The following is an 18161-nucleotide window of genomic DNA, read 5'->3' as shown; positions in this document are numbered from 1 at the left end:
GCAATCACGTGATTCTGAGGACGCCCGAAATGCAGATGGAGGGCAGGAAGTGATTTTTCCCTATAGGAATCAATAGCAGAATCTCAAAATGACTATGTTTTCATTTGTTTATGGAAATCGGTCAAACCGAGAAATTTTATTTCATATCGTGTATGAACATTTGCTGTTCATAAGGAGGAAAAGGCAAGACATTGACTGAAAAAAAAAACCGTGAAAAGTGGCTTGTAAACCTGCGTCTGCGGTCAAACCTGCGTCTTTGCATGCTGCTAACAGGATAAATGGCCAAAAACCCTGTACAGCAGTAGTTTCAGGAGTGACATATCCTGCATCCTTCATATAAATGTGGGAATCACTTTCGAAAGAGTTCGTTTGACTGATTTGAGCATCCATAAACAACCCAAAACATAGGCATTTTTGAGTTTCTGCTAGTGATTCCTATGGAGAAATATCACTTCCTGCCCTCCAGCTGCATTTCGCGCCACAGCAATGACATGTGCACGCAACCTATTCTGAAAAAAAAAAAGTCAGAATTGTGACTTCATTACTCACAATTGCAAGTTTATATCTCACAGTTCTGACTTTATAACACGCAATTACATTTTTTTTTTTAGGAAAAAAAGTCAGAATTGCGAGTTTGTATTTTTTGATTCAAACTCAGAATTGTAAGATAAAAAGTAGCAATTACTTTTCTTTTCTTTTTTTACTTCTTATGACGGAAACGAGCTTCCAAATAATTTGTAGTCATCCTATTGTTACTATATTTATTTGCTTGGTCAGTGTCGTCGTGAGTTTTGGTTACTTTGCTGTTTTACGCTATAAGGATTTTTGAAAATCATTTAAATCATTTGGCGAAGTGATTTGGACATGTAATGCGGTCAAGACCTGCCTGAAACTGCTTTAGCCGTGTGTTTCCCAGAAAATATGTGTGTGGGTGTGTGTGTTTGTCTTTGAGACATTTCAGTTCTATCATAAAAAGCAATCTTACAAAGCTTGCAAATGAGAGTTGTGGTCGTTATTGTTCTTAAAAGCATTTACCCCACAAGTAGTCTTGTTTAATTGCTTTTTCTGTTGTTACATAAACAGTACTTTTTTTCTGTGATCTCAGGTGTTGTTTTTAATTACAGTGCATGACAGTAAAAAATGAGCCTCTTTAAGAAACAAAAGACCTTAATTTCAGTCGCTTTACTAACAATAAAAACATTTTATTATGAACTGTACATAAAGACAATGTGCTGAATATGCACATTTCTGTTGTGACAAGCCAAAATGTACAAAGAAATATTTGTCACCTGAAACATAGAAAATACTTAAGAAGCCAAATTTAGAAAAATTAAAACGGAAAAATAAAAAGTGAAGCAAAAGAAGCTGTTCTCATCAACCACGAGACGTTTTATCTCGTGGCAGTTTGCGTACAACAGTAGTTTCATTTTCTTGATTACAACCAGCTGCTTGTGAAGACAATGTTAGTGGATAATTGAAAAGCCAGGTAGAGAAATGTACATTTTTAAAACAAAACAAATATCCTTTAGGTTGCAAAAAAACATCAACTAAAAATTTCGTACTAGCTGCTTTTTTCATATAAAAATCATTTTGCAACTTTATAAATAGTTTTCTTCTACTGTTTTACAGATTTAAGGAAAGTGGAGCGATGCCAAGATCACGAACGCCTGTCTCTCGAGTCTCTTCTGTGTTTCTCATAATCAGAATCCCGTCTGTGTTTGTCTCTGTCCCGGTGATGACTGCCGCTGTGGTGTCGCTCTCTCTGTCTGTCGTACCTCTCCTCTTTCGAATGGCGCTCTTTATGACTGTGACTTCTGTCCCTGTGCTTTTCCCGGTCCCTGTCGTAGTGCCTGCTTTTGTGATGGTGTCTGTCATAGTGGTCTCTATCTCTATTGTCCTTCCTGTAGGTCTCATCGGACCGTCTGGACGGCTTCTCGCCCAGGTCGCCGTAAGACTTCTCCGAGGCCTTCTCGTCTTTACTGAGGGGCGACGAAGTCGGCAAGCTGGACTCATACGTCAGAGGTGGTGCGGAGTGCGTTTGCGGAGGGACGGTTTGAGCCCAGGGTGGAGGAAGCATGTGAGGATCGCTTTGAGGGAACATTTGCGGAGGCGGTGGACCAGGAGGAAACGGGAAAGGCGGAGGAACCTGTGGGGGTAAGTAAGGGGCAGGATTGGCTGGAGGAGGATAATATTGGGGATCAGGTGGACCAGCATGATAGGAATGAAAAATAGGGGTTTGATTATAAACTTTAGGGTTAAAAGATGATGTCCTGGACTGCTTGAGACCTTCGTTCTTCCCAATGGAGGAGATAGTGGTGATGGCTTGGATGTCCTCTATGGCTTTGCACTCTTGCGCCGATGGTTGCGGAGTAACTTTCTTTTCTGAATTACTTTCTGGTTGTTGAGGTTTTACCTCAATAGGTTCAGCTGATGAAGACGCTGTCTTTAAAATACCAGGAGGAGATGTCTTTAAAGTCTTGGTTGGACTTGATACGATTTCATTTTTGGGGACAAAGCAAGAGCTGTCATTGACAGAATCTTTCAGTACATCCGACGAAGTTGTTTCTTGACTATCTGGTGCAGCTGTGCTGCCCGACACTGACTCCTCTTTGGGTTTAGCAACCGTGAGAGAAGAGAGGAAACTCTCTGTTGAAACATCTGCAGGTTTGTCACTCAACGAAAGTATGACTCCACTCTCTTTCTTTTCTGTGCTGGTCTCCAAACTCGAGCTGGATGGCGCCTGCTCCGTTTTAACAGCTTTGGGGTCTTTTTTCTTGATGATGAAGCGGTCGAGTCGAGGTGTGGTGGCTGTAGGTTTAGAATGGATTTCTGTATTGTTTCCAGTGTCAACAGTTGGACTCTTGGACACTGTTGTTGTAGTATCACTCTTAACAGTGTCGTTCGAAGACGATGTCACAATTCCAGGCAACTTCAGCACTCCAGGAAGAAAGCGCAAAGAAACATTCTCATCGGTCTCCGTATCCAATATCGGTTCTTCAACAACTGACTTAATTAAGTCTGCACTGTCTTTTTTCCGCATGCTGCCCAAAGTGCTGATAAAACTTCGCTCTACATCTTGAGCCACAGGAGCTTTTTGTGGGTAATCGACATGAGGTTTGCTTTCTGCCAAGAAACTTGGAGCTTCGCTGACATCACTTGGCAGGATTACCCCAAAGTCCCTTTTCGGTCTCTGGCGGATGACCAATCCAAGAAGAAGATTGGGACGATTAGTCTCCAGTCCTACAATGTGGAGGATTGCACAATTAATATCAAGATTTTGTTGCAAAAATCGAGTATTCTAAATAAACCTGCAAAGTAGGGATGCAGAGAATTATCGGAAAGATATCAGTATCAGCCGATAATGGCTGTAAATGTAAATATCGGCATTGGCCCAATGTGAAAAATTATGCCAATAGGTCTTGCCAATAAGTGGAATAACTCACATGCTTGGGGTGTGCTAGCAATTAGATCACATCAGCAGTGTGTTTCATTGTCATTATTGTTTAATTCTAACAAACAAGTTCTTGTTAAAAACTAACCAAGATAAAATAATTTGCTTATAATTTCCACAAAGGAGAGACTTGGCCTAAATGACTTGAAAAATATCAGCATATTGAATACCGGCAAAAATCCAATATCGTGCATCCCTACTGCAAAGCAGTTTTACCTGGACCATCAAACGGAACAATCTGGTGGGGAATTTTTTCTGTGGAGCCGAGAGGGATGAGATACATGTCTTTAACTTGTTTGCGGTTGTTGGCAACAACTCCATATCTTCTTCGGCTGCTAAAATAGGCGTACAACAAAGTATATGAGATCTCGTCTTCCTCTGTGTCGGGGGTGAAACGAATAACACATATTTCCTGGGAGCAAAAAAAAGTAGTATAAATCAGAAAAAGCAAATACAAATGGTCATTTATAGAATGTGGGAAATCCGAGGATAAATCATTCCTACCTTTGTCCCGGAAGCACGGATTTTCTCGACATAATCCCAGACTATTTGAGGGGAGATTCGTCCACCTACTTGGATGTTGTCCGGCAAATCCTGCAGACACAATTTGATATGTTTCTAATACAAATGACACTTGTATTAGACATCCCTGACACATTTAGGATGTGCTTCAAAATATTTACCTGTGTTAGGTGGTCCAGTATTCCAGAGACAGGGTAAGCTTTTGTTAGAAACCTCGCCACAGCCGGCATATCAACAAAGCCGCCCCACAGACTCTCCAAGCTGCTGAGGAAAGTAGCTGTATCTTCTTTGCTACTCAGACTATCTGACCTATTAAAGCAACAATTTCATAATGTCATTTCAAGTCTTGTTTTCAAAACAAGGGATTGCTTAAATCTAGAGATGCACTGATTGACGATTTTCCGCATGATCGGCCGGTCAGTCTGAGCTGGTCCGTTTTGACGTCACAGTTACGCACATGTGAAGACACAAAGTTTGTAAATTGTAAGGCGTGTAGGGCAAAGCATGGGGAACCACCAAAGAGACAAGTGAGAGAGAATTTTACTTGCCTGACGAGACAAGAAGATTATACGCAAATGGTTAGGGAAGCACTGAAACTTGGCCACGAAAATGTTTTGCGCAAGAATGATTCAGATTTTATTGCATTGTGTAAATGACGATTGACAATGTATTGATGTCATGTCAGATGAGGCTCGCACTGCCTAAGTAAGTGTGTGAGAGAGACTCGTGCAGTAATCAAAACAAATGAGAGCAACAGCACACACAAAGTTATAGATGCATACTGCGTTTAAAAAAATAATAATAATAAATAAATGACTTGCTCATTAAAACAGTCATTTGCCACCACCCACGGGTAGTTTGGTTTCATATTTAAAGGCCTCATTGCATTTTCCCCAGCATTTCTTATTTGTATGTTCAAAAATATGTAAAACATTAATCTTTTTGCGGTCAATTTTGCGGTGTAAATGCATTTATGGCATCTCAGCTTCATTTAACTGTCTGTGTAAATACATCTAATGCCACATCAGATGCAGCTCCCGTTTCATCTGCAGTGTAAAGATGTTTTTTGATACTGATTTCATTTAAATGGTAACAGCTCTAAAGTTTCTTATTATTCTAACTGAATTAATTGAAACAATGTAAGAATTTGATTTGAAAGATGAAACATTTAATAATATTTGGGGGAAAAAAAAATGCCTGTTTATAAACATGATGGGAAATAACATCTGTTTTGTAATATATAGCAACTTATTTTCAGTTATTTCTACCTCTTTCCTGTCAAAGAGCACTTTATTTTGAGAGTTAAGTGAGAGAACATCTGTAATTTAGTTCAGATTAAGGGAATTGTAAAGTTTAATAATTTCTTTTATTATTTAAATACTTTTTGCATTAAAATAAAGCAGATCGGGATCGGCCAAGAAAATTCCAATCGGTGCATCTCTACTTATATAATTTGCTTAATCTGGAATCTTACCTGGATTCAGGCAAAAAATTGAGGAGACCTTCTTCCATGGCTCTTAACGACAGATCGTCTATCAGTGCTGATGTAGGTGTAGTTGTGGAGTGCTGAGATTCATCTGTTGTACTAGACTGCCTCCTCACAACTGTTGTAGCCACTTTTACCACCTTTGTTGCAGCTTCCTCTGTTGGTGGAGCCATGCGACCTTCAGAGAAACATCAAAATCATTGTAAGTTGGTTGTACCATAAACATTCTATAAATCTGAACACTTTACACTACTCTTGCAACTTTGACAGAAGTTTATTTTTTAACATGCAAAGTGGGAGTTTCTTGAATGAATAAATTATTGTATTTTTGTGCAAAAAAGCTTTGCTAACATAAGTAGACTCTGGATACTTTTTAAGTTTGGATGATATAACCCATTTAACTCTTCACCAAAAAACACTTTTCAGAAGCTGAACTTTATTTTAACTCAGAAAAAATGTTTTACCTGTGCAGATTTTGCAGTTGAGGTCAAATAGATGAGACTTGTGCAAGTTGGTGGTATCTACAGATTTCTTAGGGCTGTCAGCTTTAGTCTCAGGGGGTTTTTCTTCAGGCACTTCTGCAGCTTTCGGCACTGGCTCTGGCTGAAGACATAGAAGGAAAATTGAGAAAGCAATTTTCTTTTTCCTTGTTGGAAAATACAGAAGAGCTGCACAGAATGGAGCATCAAGTCTCCCGATTCTCACCTCAACCTCTATGGCCTCTGGTGCCTTGGCAGGCTCCTGATTCTCAATTTCAATTTCCCCTTTATGGGTGATTTTAGTGATAGGACGTCTCTCTACCTCTCTCTGTTCTTTCTCAATCATTTCAATCGTCTGCCAGCAGAAACATCAATAGGGTTAACAATCAATATCAAAATATGAATCACTAGGAAATAACTTTTCTGATGTCCCACTGAATATTATTTACGTTTTACTTAGGATGTTAAACACTTTGCAAATCCATTGTTATTTAACTAAAAATACATTGTGCGATTTTGGAAAAACAAATCAGCTATGTTTTACTAACATGTCGATTCTCTCTTTGTCTCCAAGCAGCCAGTTCCTTAGAGGCCAGCTCTTCTGCAGTCATACGCACTAAATCTGCAGGGGAAACTTCCCCCTTGAGCACTCGCTTGAATAACACCTGCAAAAGAACATTTATTTTCATGAACACAGCATTAGATTTTTAGAAATGAAATGAAAATAGGTAAACAGTGAAAGACCACTGCACAGAGACATGAAATATGTCAAATATAAAATCTTATTTGACAATATTGTTGCAAGATTGTTATATCATATGCTATTGACAATCATTATATTACCAAAAAATAATGTTAAATTACTTACATTATTTTTTGCATCTTTCAGATTGAAAGTCAAACTTCTGTATTTATTTTTGTATTTGCTGTCAACACCCTGAAAAAGAGCAAAAAGCTCTTTCTCTGTTCTTCTGGCCAACTCAGCAGGCTTGTCCAATGAGATCTTCAAATCGGCCTCCTTTAGTCTGTAAGATAAGAGGATAAACAAGAAAATATGAACAACTTGAACAACATTACACAATTAACATAAACAAAAGGTAAACAGCTTTATTTTAACAACTAAGGAAAAGCTATTGACTGACTTTACTGGTAATTAGGACCTAATGTTTTCCGCAATGCAAAAAACACGGACGGAATCACAGAATCTAGTCATTAAAATGGAATTTACTGTATAACGCGGAACGTCAAGGAATTTGACATTTAAATCAAAATGCAGTATGGACTAGTGTCTGAATGTTAAATTGCGGAAATACAATTTAAATATGAATCCTGCATGTTCTACATGTTTCTGTGTGAATGAATGGCACAGACGTGCCAGTTTATTACACACATACTGAAGCGTGCGTGACGCTAGCAGTGTTTTCAGCCTCTGCCGCCTCAATATACGAGTACATGAATGAAAATATTTTTTATTTTATTATTATAATTTTATTAAAATCAGTTAATTAAAGATGCTTAAATTAAAAGATTAAAGTTTTATGAAACCATTCAAATAAAAAAAAAAGGTAAAAATTAAAACTGAATTTGAGAAAAAAAGAAAATTTCGTAGGGCCTTAAAAATGTAGTTTGTTAACCTTTTAATAAATTGCCGTTAAACTGTGTACGTTTCATGATTTCAATTAATTAGACATGCTTTTTGATTAATATTTTGTATTTAACCATTAAAACAAAACAACAAAACAAAAAAAAACGGAATCCAGAAAAATTAAACTGAACAAATGGAATTTGGGAAAAAAAAAAAAAAAAAAAAAAAATTAAATTCACATTCACACACCGTTTCAAAAGAATCTCCTCCAGCGAGTCCCGAACACTTCGCCTGATTTGTCCAGTGGACGGTTTCTTTGAGGTCACGGGTGATATTTTAACTTTCTTTGCCATGTGCTTCACACTTGGTCCTGCAAAAATTGAAACTCAAAATTATTATTGCTAATCATTTAAAATTAATAAGAATGAAAAAATGAATTATTTTATTAATAAATTGACACAAAAAATGACATTAATCGTTTAAAAAAAAAGGTGTAAATAGTGTATAAAATAACTGATAGAAATATTTATACCCTTTGATGCTGAATCTTCTGACGGTCGTCGTTCTCCAACATCCTATGTTAAAAAAAAACAATTAAAATAAATACATACTACAATATACCAAAAGAAACTAAAGTTTGAGCCAAACAAATTGAAGTGGCCATATCAACGGTACTTGTATGTGAGTGTGTCCATGTGAACACCTGTCCATGTGAACACACCTGTGAGGAACCGTCCACCTACACTGCGTGAAAGCTAACTAACCCCTTCACACCCATGTGTGAATAATATAGAAAAGCAGATATATACGAACCCTTATAAAGAAAGCTGGTGGCTACCACACAAATCAAAAGCTATATCAGAAAGGGCAAAACAAAATATGACTTTGTAAAACTTTTTTTCCCTTAAGGTCCAATTATAATGTTTAAAGTTTTTTGTATCCATTTCCATTAGTACAAACTCTTAATTCCTTTAATACCCTTAATCTGATTTGAGGCAATGACACACTAATGCTAAATTAGCAGCCTCTGGTCTTTGACAATTTCAGGCACAACAAAACAACGTTATAAATACTACAATTTTTAATGTTATGTTGACAAATGCACACATTCTTATTGCCTATGCATGTAATCACATTATTTTGCAGTCTACTACAGGATTATTTGTTTGCTTACTTTTCGGAAGGGTCGTATTCCACCTGCGGTGAGCGACTGCTGAGGTCTCTGTTTTTGTTTAGCAGATAACTTGTCATCTGACTGCTCTGTGGCTTGAGCACCGGTTTTCCCATCCTCTTCTGCACAGCACTTCAAGCACACATACTCCTGGTCCTCCTTTTCCATCTGCTGAACTTTAGCCAGATCCAGACCCACACAATCCCCATGAAACCACTCATCACAGCGGCCGCAGCCCACCATGAACCTAATCAAACAAACAGACAACAGCCGTGTTGATGAAACTCACAGGTCTGTCTTCAGCCCATTGCTTTGAGCAAATACATACAGATCTAACATGAGGCTTTTTTCGTACTAACAATTTATGAAGGTTTCTAAAGGTTTTAAAGAATAAATTGAAGGTACCAGTACATCAGTTTGGTCTAGGGAGCACACAATTTGTATTAGCAACACTTCAGAGTTTCAAATGATAACTTCCAACAGATCTCCATTACTTTTTCATTTTACAAAACAAAAACAAAGAAATAGCAAAAGGCTTGAATAGCTCTGCTCCTAACCACTAGAATATGGAAATAACTTTTAAAAAGTGTCATCTTCATTAGTTTTTGTCTAAAGAATCTTCAAATCAAGATGCGCTTGCTTAAGAAAATTACACTTTTACAAGTTTACGAAAATCTGGTCAACATGAAGTAAGTGCATGATTAAAACAAAAACAAATGCCAGTGGATATAAAAATCAACATAATGCAAAGGGAAAACAACTTCTCATACTTGATAGATCTTTGTTCTTTTTTTAGGCATAACCTCAATTTTTTGGTTTCTCAGAAAATTATTTCATATGTTCAGTTTGCATCTCAAGTAAATGCATCTTGATTTAAGGATGTTTAAATTTTTTTTCACTGGAAAACAAAAACATACAGAGGACCGTTTTTTTTTTTTTTTTTTGCTGTGTATGCAACATTTTTACTATGACTTTCCGCTCAAATTTAAAACCTTTTTAGACCTTAATTTGTGGAATAGTGAGTTAAAGAGACTTTAAGAGCATTATAAGACCTACAGAATCCCTGTTTATAATTTAAATTTCAAACAGGTATGCACTGATATTAAAATTGATATTAAAATATAATAATATAATTTAGATTTTTTATTATATTAAAATAAAAGTCCTGATATTTTTTAAGTTATATATGTTGTCTAAATATTATAAAACACTACGATTATTATTATTTTAATTGTTACAAATAAATTTAGGTAGCACAACTTTAAAAAGCCAATCCAAATCTAAAAATAGGAGAAGTGAGCACAGACATTTAATCTTTAAACCTGCAATTTAAAATAGCAGTTTTCTATTTTAATATACTTTAAAACATAATTTATTCCTGTGAAGCAAAGCTGAATTTTTATCAGCCAGTAGTAAATATTATTATTATTATTTTTTTTATTTTTCTTTTTAAAGAAGTCTTTTCTTCTACAGAGTACAGAAAAAAAAAACTAATATTGTGTAATGTAACTGCAATTTAAAATAGAGGTTTTCTATTTTTAAATACTTTAAAATATAATTTATTCCTGTGATGCATAGCATCATTACTCCAGTCTTTAGCATCACATGAATGATCCTTTAAAAAAAATGTATACTCTAATATGTTGATTTATTATCAATGTTGGAAACCGTTGTGCTGCTTAATATTTTTTTTGGAACCTGTGACACTTTTGTCAGGATTATTTGATGAATAAAAAGTTAAAAAGAACTATCACTTTATCAATTTAATACATCCTTACTGAATAAAAGTATTAATTTCTTTCAAACAAAGAAGAAAAAAAAAAAATGTACTGACCGCAAACTTTAAACAGCAGTGTATATTGTTACAAAAGATCTTAATTTTAAATAAATACTGTTATTTTTAACATTTTACTCAAAGAATCCTGAAAAAAGTATCACAGGTTCTAAAACACTGATAATAAATCTGCATATCAGAATGATTTCTGAAGGATCATGTGACACTGCAGTAATGATGCTGAAAATTCAGGTTTGCATCACAGGAATAAATTCTATATTACTAATATTATACCACTCTTTTAAACTGTAATAATATTTCACAATATCACTGTTTTTCTGTAATTATATTCAAATAAACACAGCCTTCATGAGCTGAAAAGACTTCTTAAAAAAAACATAAAAAATCTTATTGATCCCAAACTTTTGAACGGCAGTGTGTATAGAAAAAAAACGCATTGACCTAAAACCATTTGAATGAATTTAGAGATAAAAAGTTGACATACCTGTTGTTATGAGGTTTCTTGCATAATCCACAGTGCTTGCTGGGATCCCACACGGTCTCGCTTTCAGGAAGAGGCTCGCCCTCCGCTTCCTTCTTCACCACAGGGGCATTATCAGGGATAAACAGCTGCGGCTCCTCTACTGAGATACTCCTAGAGTTTCTGCTCTTATGTCTTTGCTGGATCTTCTCCGGCTTCTTGATCTTGACCTTCTCCTGCTCCTCTTCTCCCTGGCTGTTTGTCACAGGTGTGTTTGTTTTGTTTACAGGAGTGGGAGGATTTTGTGGCTTTTTCGGAGGGTGAGGAGATTGGACTGACTTGACACTTGGACCAGAATCAGACGATAGTTTTCTGCTGACGGTCGGGGACACCGGGATAGGTGGGTTTACGGTTTGGTTCGCAGGTTGTCCGTCTTGAATCTTTTGTATTTTTGAGGGTGATTTAGGAGTGAGTGGCCCACCTGGCCGCTTCAAGCCCATCTTAACTGGTTTTCCTTTTTGACCTTCTGGGTGGCTCGTGTGTACCTTTTTGTCTCTGGGATGTTTGGATATTTTCTGCAAGAGCCCTGGTCTGGTGAGATGAGATGGCTTGTTTTTGGCAGCAGACAGAGCCTGTTTGTGTTTCAAAAGCTTTTTGACTCCAGGTTGAACTGCTGTGCCATTCTTGTTCCCTGTTTTTTGTGCGCTTAGCTTTCGGGTCTTGATTTGGTCATTCTTTTTGGCGTCTGCTGGTGTGGCGTTGTCCACGCTGGGCTTGAGCGGCGTAGTGCTGTTAGTGTCTTGTACTTCATTAGGGTTCACATACGGCCCAAAATCCATAGGCATGTCGTCACTAGTTGACTGGCCAACGCTCATTTCCCCGACAACCTCTTGTGCAACTTCTTGTGTAGCATCATCTTGATTTTGGCCAATATCAAGTGCAAGGCCATCGCCAGTGACGCCGTCATCTTGGAAGCCCAGAGACTGAAGAGCGCTTGTGCTAAATGATCCGAACGCATGTGACGGTCCAGGAAGCAGTTCGATTTTATAGCCCCCCACTGTAACAGTTAATCGACGTAACACAACTACTGGATTCATAGAGGAGTCTACCTCATGGACTCCAAAACGACGGTTGAGCAGGGCCTCCCTTTTTGCATCAAGGCTTTTATCTCCATCAGGGTTTCTGCTACATGTTGACTCTTGTTTGTTACTCTCAGCTGCTTTTCGTGCAGGACCTGGGCGCCTGCCTTTGACTCGACCGCGGCTTGCTGAAAGAGAAAAATGGTTTCAATACACTCGCAATGGCAAACACAAAGCAAATGAGAAAAATATTGGTTCCAGAAAGACTCTTGAGCCAAATAATCTTCTGGCTTTATAAATATCACAACACAGCAGACATTTAAACTACAGGAGACCAAAAGGAGAAAAGTCCTTCAGGTCCCACAGATTTTTTGGTTTTTCTGCAATTTTGTGTATTTGAACCGATTTCAGAAATGACTGTATGATTTTGAGATCCATCTTTTCACACTGAGGACAACTGAGGGACTCATATGCAACTATTACATAAGGTTTAAACACTCACTGATGCTCCAGATGAAAAAATTATGTATTAAGAGCCATGGGTGTAAACTTTTGAACGGAAACTTTTATTTTGCCTAAATATTATATTTTTTCATTTAGTACTGCCTTACCGAAGCTACAGAAGATACTTACATGTTCCCCAGAAGACAAAATAAGCTAAATTTACTGTGATCTTCAAATTCAAAAAGCTCTTAATGCATAGTTTTTCCTTCTTAAGTATCGGTGAGCATTTGAACCTTCTGTAATAGTCCCTCAGTTGTCCTCAGTGTGAAAAGATGGATCTCAAAATCATACAGTCATCGTTGGAAAGGGTTTTAATACACAAAAATATTGAAAAACCAAAGAATTTGTGGGACCTGAAGGACTTTTCTGAAGTTTAACTGTTCAGGACAAACAAGGGACTCATGAACAACTATCAGCCGCAGCCACTCCAGCTGCCGGTGACGTCACATGCATACCCTCTATTGTCTGATTAACATGAATGAGGCAGCAGGAATATTAGACTGCTGTCACTTTAAGAGCTGTCCGGATCCAATATACTGATATATTTTTTAGATATATACAATTGTATTTAAAACTGCATTTAAATTTTATTGTGAGAATTAAATTGATTTAACTTTGTAAATTGCATTTAAAAAAACTGTTTTATTTACCAAAAAAAAAATTAATTGGACAGCTGTAAGCAATCAGTGAACTAATTAGGGTTATTTCTGAACCCTTACTGCAAGCTGATTCAGCAGATTCAAATCAATCCAGTTCTGTCTTTTATGTTATGTGTACCTGTTTGTCTCCTCTGTAATTGACCTTCGTGTCTTCCACCCTGTGAGACGCTGGACTGACCGTGTTCTCCACCGGATGGACTCTGACTAGCACCGGTTGTTGTCATGTCATCTGCATCTGCAAAACACCCAGTCAAAGGAGTTAAATTACAAACTTTCTTCTGAATTAAATCACAAACAGACATCAAAAGCAACTACTCTACCTGTTGAGCTCCCAAGCTTGAAACTGACATCTTCGTTTTCTAAGAGATGAAACTGTGCACTAGCAGATCCAAACATGGGATCTTTGTCACTGAGCATGTTCTTCAGTGAATCTTCGGGTTGGCCTTGACCTGCTTCAAACTCATCACTAGCTTCACATTCCAGGTTCTGTCCGAGCAGTAAGGAATCATCCAACTGGTCACTGGGAACCAGATGATTGAATGGACCACCAACTATATCCATGAATGCCTGCACTGTGTGGTTTGCTCTGGAAGAGTACAACAGGTAAGAGTTATAAATGTGTCTTGAACACTGCATTGTTTTGACAAATAAGTTGGATTGGTGGCATTAATCCAAATATATGCTCACTGCTTTGCTTCTGTCCAAAAAAGCCATAAGCCATACAGTTTCCCATACTTAATAAAAAGTAGAATGTTTGGCATTACATCAAAACCTTAAATGGGAGAAATCAAATTTGCCTTGATCTTTTGGCATGTAAGAGGTCTATTAAAACATCCAGCCAGTTCCATAGCTTTAAACGTCCTCCTCATTATAAACAAAGCATTTATTTAATCGAGCTCCAAAAACGGCTCGTTTAAAAATGCTGACACGCTGAATGCGAGTGTCACGTCGCGTCAAACGCAAATAGAGATTACAGTCACTGCCGCTGTCTTGTCTACACTGGATACAGTATACAGACAAGAGTTTGCTTTCTGACACAGTCCACATGCTTAAGTCCGTCATTAATGGGACAAATGGATTGAAGAACATTCACTTTGATGCGTTTGGTTTAAACAGCTCGTTCACATCTTTGTTTAGATATCAGAAAGATCACAGCATAAGGAGCAAGTGGATAGTTTATTTTTAAAGGCATCCCGGATTGTGTCAGAGGATTGATTGGAGCATTTTGCTTTGTAAACGAGGCACTCATGGAGAGTTCACAAAGAAACAATTGTTAAAAGATGAAGCGGTACTAGATCTGACTGCAGCTGCATCACAAACTGTAAGTAAATTATTCTTATAATTCTTTGTCTGGAAATTTAATCTTTTTTTTAATTAAGTTGTGAGCGATTCCTGACAAGCCTCAAAGGACCCGCCCCTTAAAACTGGTCATTTTAGACAGAGGGTCAGAATGAGGGTTGAAAAAAATTATTTTTTTTACATATTTGTGTATAAAAAAAAAGTAACATTTTAAGTAAACCTCAAAGAACATATTAAAATAATTTAAAAAAAAAATTAATGTCTTGACCCCTTTAAAGGAGGGAGAAGTCCACTTCCAGAACAACAGTTTACAAATCATGTACTTACCCCCTTGTCATCCACGATGTTCATGTCTTTCTTTCTTCAGTCATAAAGAAATTGTGTTTTTTGAGGAAAACATTTCATGATTTTTCCCCATATAATGGACTGATATGGTGCCCCGATTTTGAGCTTCCAAAATGCAGTTTAAATGCGGCTTCAAACGATCCCAAATGCGGTTGTAAATGATCCCAGCCGAGAAAGAAGGGTCTTATCTAGCGAAACAATCGGTTATTTATGTTAAAAAAAAAAAAAAAAAATTTAAATAAATTCTCAAACGCTCGTCTTGCCTTGCAGTCATTGAACTCTGTGTACTCTGGCTCAAGACAGTTAGGGTATGTCAAGAAACTCTGACCGTATTTTCTCCCTCAACTTCAAAAAACATTTAAAAATCATCCTACATCATTGCAGAGGTACCGACCCAGTCTTTGCAAAGTAAACATGTAAAAAAGATCAAACACCCTTAACAAAAAAGGTAAAACAGCGATATAGGATGATTTTGAAGTTGAGGGAGAACATGAGATGGGAGTTTTTCGACATACCCTAACTGTCATGAACCAGGAAAAAACAGTCCAGGCAGAGTAAGACAAGACGAGCATTTGACATTAAAAATTATATCAATTGTATTATTTTTATAAAAATAATTGTTTCGCTAGATAAGACGCTTCTTTCTCGGCTGGGATCGTTTACAACCGCATTTGGGATCGTTTGAAGCCGCATTTAAACTGCATTTTGGAAGTTCAAAATCGGGGCACCATATCAGTCCATTATATGAAGAAAAATGCTTAAATGTTTTCCTCAAAAAACATAATTTCTTTACGACTGAAGAAAGAAAAAAAGACATGAACATCTTGGATGACAAGGGGGTGAATAAATTATTTATAAATTGTTGTTCTGGAAGTGAACTTCTCCTTTAACACAAATGTATGGCAAGCCATACACAGACTAAGGGTTGACGGGGCTAGTTGTCACAAGAGCTGTATCTCAGTGTCTACAAGCTTTCAAGTCCAAAGTCCAATTGCACAAATGTTCGTTTACTCTAGCAGTGGGTTGGGTTGGGTTTTGTATGTTGTAGGCAATAGTGCTTAATAGCACTTGCAATATAACATTGTTTAAAACTTTTCTAGAGCCAGGACTTTGTGGTATATTTTAACCTTTATTAATAAATACAAATATAATTATAAAATTCAAATATATATACACTATCAGAAAGTTTTTGAACAGTAAGATTTTTAATGTTTTTTAAAAAAGTCTCTTCTGCTCACTAAGCCTGCATTTATTTGGTCCGAAGTACAGCAAAAACAGTAAAATTTTGAAATATTTTTACTATTTAAAATAACTGCTTTCTATTTGAATATATTTTAAAATGTAAGTTATTCCTGTGATTTCAAAGCTGACTTTCTAGCATCATTACTCCAGTCACATGATCCTTCAGAAATCATTTTAATATTCTGATTAGCTGTTCAAACAATCATTTATTATTATTATGTTGAAAACAGTCGAGTAGAACTTTTCAGGTTTCTTTAATGAATACAAAATACAGAAGAACAGCATTTATTTGAAATAGAAAACTTTTGCAACATTATAAAAATCATCACTTTTGATCAATTTAAAGCATCCTTGTGATATAAAAGAATTAATTATCTACAATAGTTAATCAATCTACAATTTCTTTACAAAAAAAAATTATACTGACCAAGCTTTTGAATGGTACAGTGTATAATCTTACAAAAGCTTCTTATTTCAGATAAATGCTGATCTTTGGATCTTTCTATTCATCAAGGAATCCTGAAAAAAAAATGTCCTGAATTGTTTTAAATATTGATAATAATAATAATAATAAATAAATAATAATAAATGTTTCTTGAGCATATTGAGCATATTAGAATGATTTCTGACAGACCATGCGACACTGAAGACTGGAGTAATGATGCCGAAAATTTAGCTTTGATCACAGGAATAAATTACATTTTAAAATATATTAAAATAGAAAGCAGTTATTTTAAATAGTAAAACTATTTTAAAATTTTACTGTTTTTGCTGTACTTTAGATCAAATAAATACAGGCTTGGTGAGCAGAAGGGACCTCCTTAAAAAAAAAAAAAAACCATTAAAAATCTTTTAAAAAACGTTTGACTGGTAGTGTACGTACTGTGTGTATATATATATATATATATATATATATATATGACAATTAAGCTTTAGAGAGTTCTAACACATTCCTTTTTTTCCAGCTGCATTACAATTGTAAATAAAATGTTCTGTTTGTTTTAATTGCCACAAAACTTGGAGCAACTTCAAAGTATGTGCCTATACATACGTTCAAAAATAAGCCTACCCTGGGAAATATTCAGTCAAAATAAAGTGTGACAACTAGCTGTGGTTTGCCCTACCTGTAATAACACAACTACAAAACTGCTTGCAAATGAATTGGAACAGTAACCAAAACAAAGTATGGCATTAGCATCAGGTGTCAAACTGTACAAGTGAATTACAGAACACAAACTCACTGCAAGAATACATTTGCAATTGTTTCATGACTTAACTCAAACACAGTATACTGGTCAGAGCCACTTGTGTTTTTATTTTGGCTACAGATCGGCTCACGTGCACAGACAGTTAGCGCATGCGGCCCTCAGCAGCTCTCACATTCATTGACTCTCCCTGAACAGAGAAGTCCGCTTTAAGAAACTGCTTTAGCGTTTGCAACATATGCATTCGTCATTTAGGCAAAGCGCGGCATTAAAAAGCTTCACAAAACAAACACACCACTAAAAGCTTCCGCGAGCACCAGGGGGCCTTTACCAACTAGCCTACGCGTATCTAACCCGCTCACCAGACCAAATTAAACTCACTTTTATCAACAAGAAGCGTTCGACACCATTTCCCAAATATGCATATATAGTTGGTTGCACATTCGACGCGGTTTTTGCACAAACTGGTCTCAAGTCTGGAGTCTCGTCGCGTGCACCGCAAGAAGGCCTCGCGCTAAACGAACTGAGAGCGTGCACGCCCACTCCGCGCGAGACGTTGACTAGATAAAACACTCACCGCGTTTGTCACTGTGATCGAAGAGCCAGCGCATAGTGGGAGAAGGACTTGTATTATCGCTTACGTTGTTGGGACGCCATACGGGTTGTTGTCGTTAATGCCACAACCTTTTCCGCTTGAGAGCTGCGGTGGGACACAAGTAGTACTTCCTGTTGACCCTCTGAGCCAGCAAACAACTCGTGACGTGCTGGATCTGACGGCAGGGGGCAGTGTGATCTCGCGCTAGTCAGTGCTTTACTGGCATAGTAGAAGCTACAGTGTATGGTTGAAGCATTTGCAGAATATTATCTCAATAAATAATA

The 18161-nt window shown here is 36.9% G+C and overlaps 1 protein-coding gene across 3 annotated transcripts; it reads right to left on the bottom strand.

Moving 5' to 3' along the window:
- Nucleotides 1–1047: 1047 nt before the first annotated feature.
- Nucleotides 1048–18036, bottom strand: phf3 (PHD finger protein 3). Of its 3 annotated transcripts, none has more exons than XM_051125758.1 (16): nucleotides 17860–18036; nucleotides 13512–13777; nucleotides 13310–13426; nucleotides 10974–12216; nucleotides 8698–8941; nucleotides 8056–8098; nucleotides 7773–7893; nucleotides 6807–6963; nucleotides 6487–6603; nucleotides 6165–6293; nucleotides 5924–6062; nucleotides 5448–5637; nucleotides 4135–4282; nucleotides 3956–4045; nucleotides 3668–3863; nucleotides 1048–3240 (listed from the first exon to the last, which is right to left on the bottom strand). In XM_051125758.1, exons 2-16 carry the CDS (start codon nucleotides 13750–13752, stop codon nucleotides 1658–1660), a joined length of 4758 nt encoding a protein of 1585 aa, XP_050981715.1. In that variant the 5' UTR covers nucleotides 13753–13777; nucleotides 17860–18036; the 3' UTR covers nucleotides 1048–1657. The 3 variants fall into 3 exon arrangements, with proteins under 3 accessions (XP_050981715.1, XP_050981716.1, XP_050981717.1); XM_051125759.1 differs by having other exon boundaries at nucleotides 17924–18032; XM_051125760.1 differs by lacking the exon at nucleotides 17860–18036 and adding an exon at nucleotides 17664–17790.
- Between the last annotated feature and the right edge of the window lie 125 nt (nucleotides 18037–18161).

The sequence above is a fragment of the Labeo rohita genome, chromosome 13 (genome assembly GCF_022985175.1).
Source record: "Labeo rohita strain BAU-BD-2019 chromosome 13, IGBB_LRoh.1.0, whole genome shotgun sequence".
Lineage (NCBI taxonomy): Eukaryota > Metazoa > Chordata > Actinopteri > Cypriniformes > Cyprinidae > Labeo > Labeo rohita.
The sequence above is the reverse complement of the archived record's forward strand: the minus strand, read 5'-3'. Positions and strand labels throughout refer to the sequence as shown.

Coding starts and splice junctions, on each gene's coding strand:
- phf3 (XM_051125758.1), bottom strand. CDS start 13,752: ATGGATATAGTTGGTGGTCCATTCAATCATCTGGTTCCCAGTGACCAG. Junction 6,604..6,806: donor TGAAAGATGCAAAAAATAAT/GTAAGTAATTTA, acceptor GTTCTTTTGCAG/GTGTTATTCAAGCGAGTGCT. Junction 6,294..6,486: donor GACAAAGAGAGAATCGACAT/GTTAGTAAAACA, acceptor TTCTGCTGGCAG/ACGATTGAAATGATTGAGAA.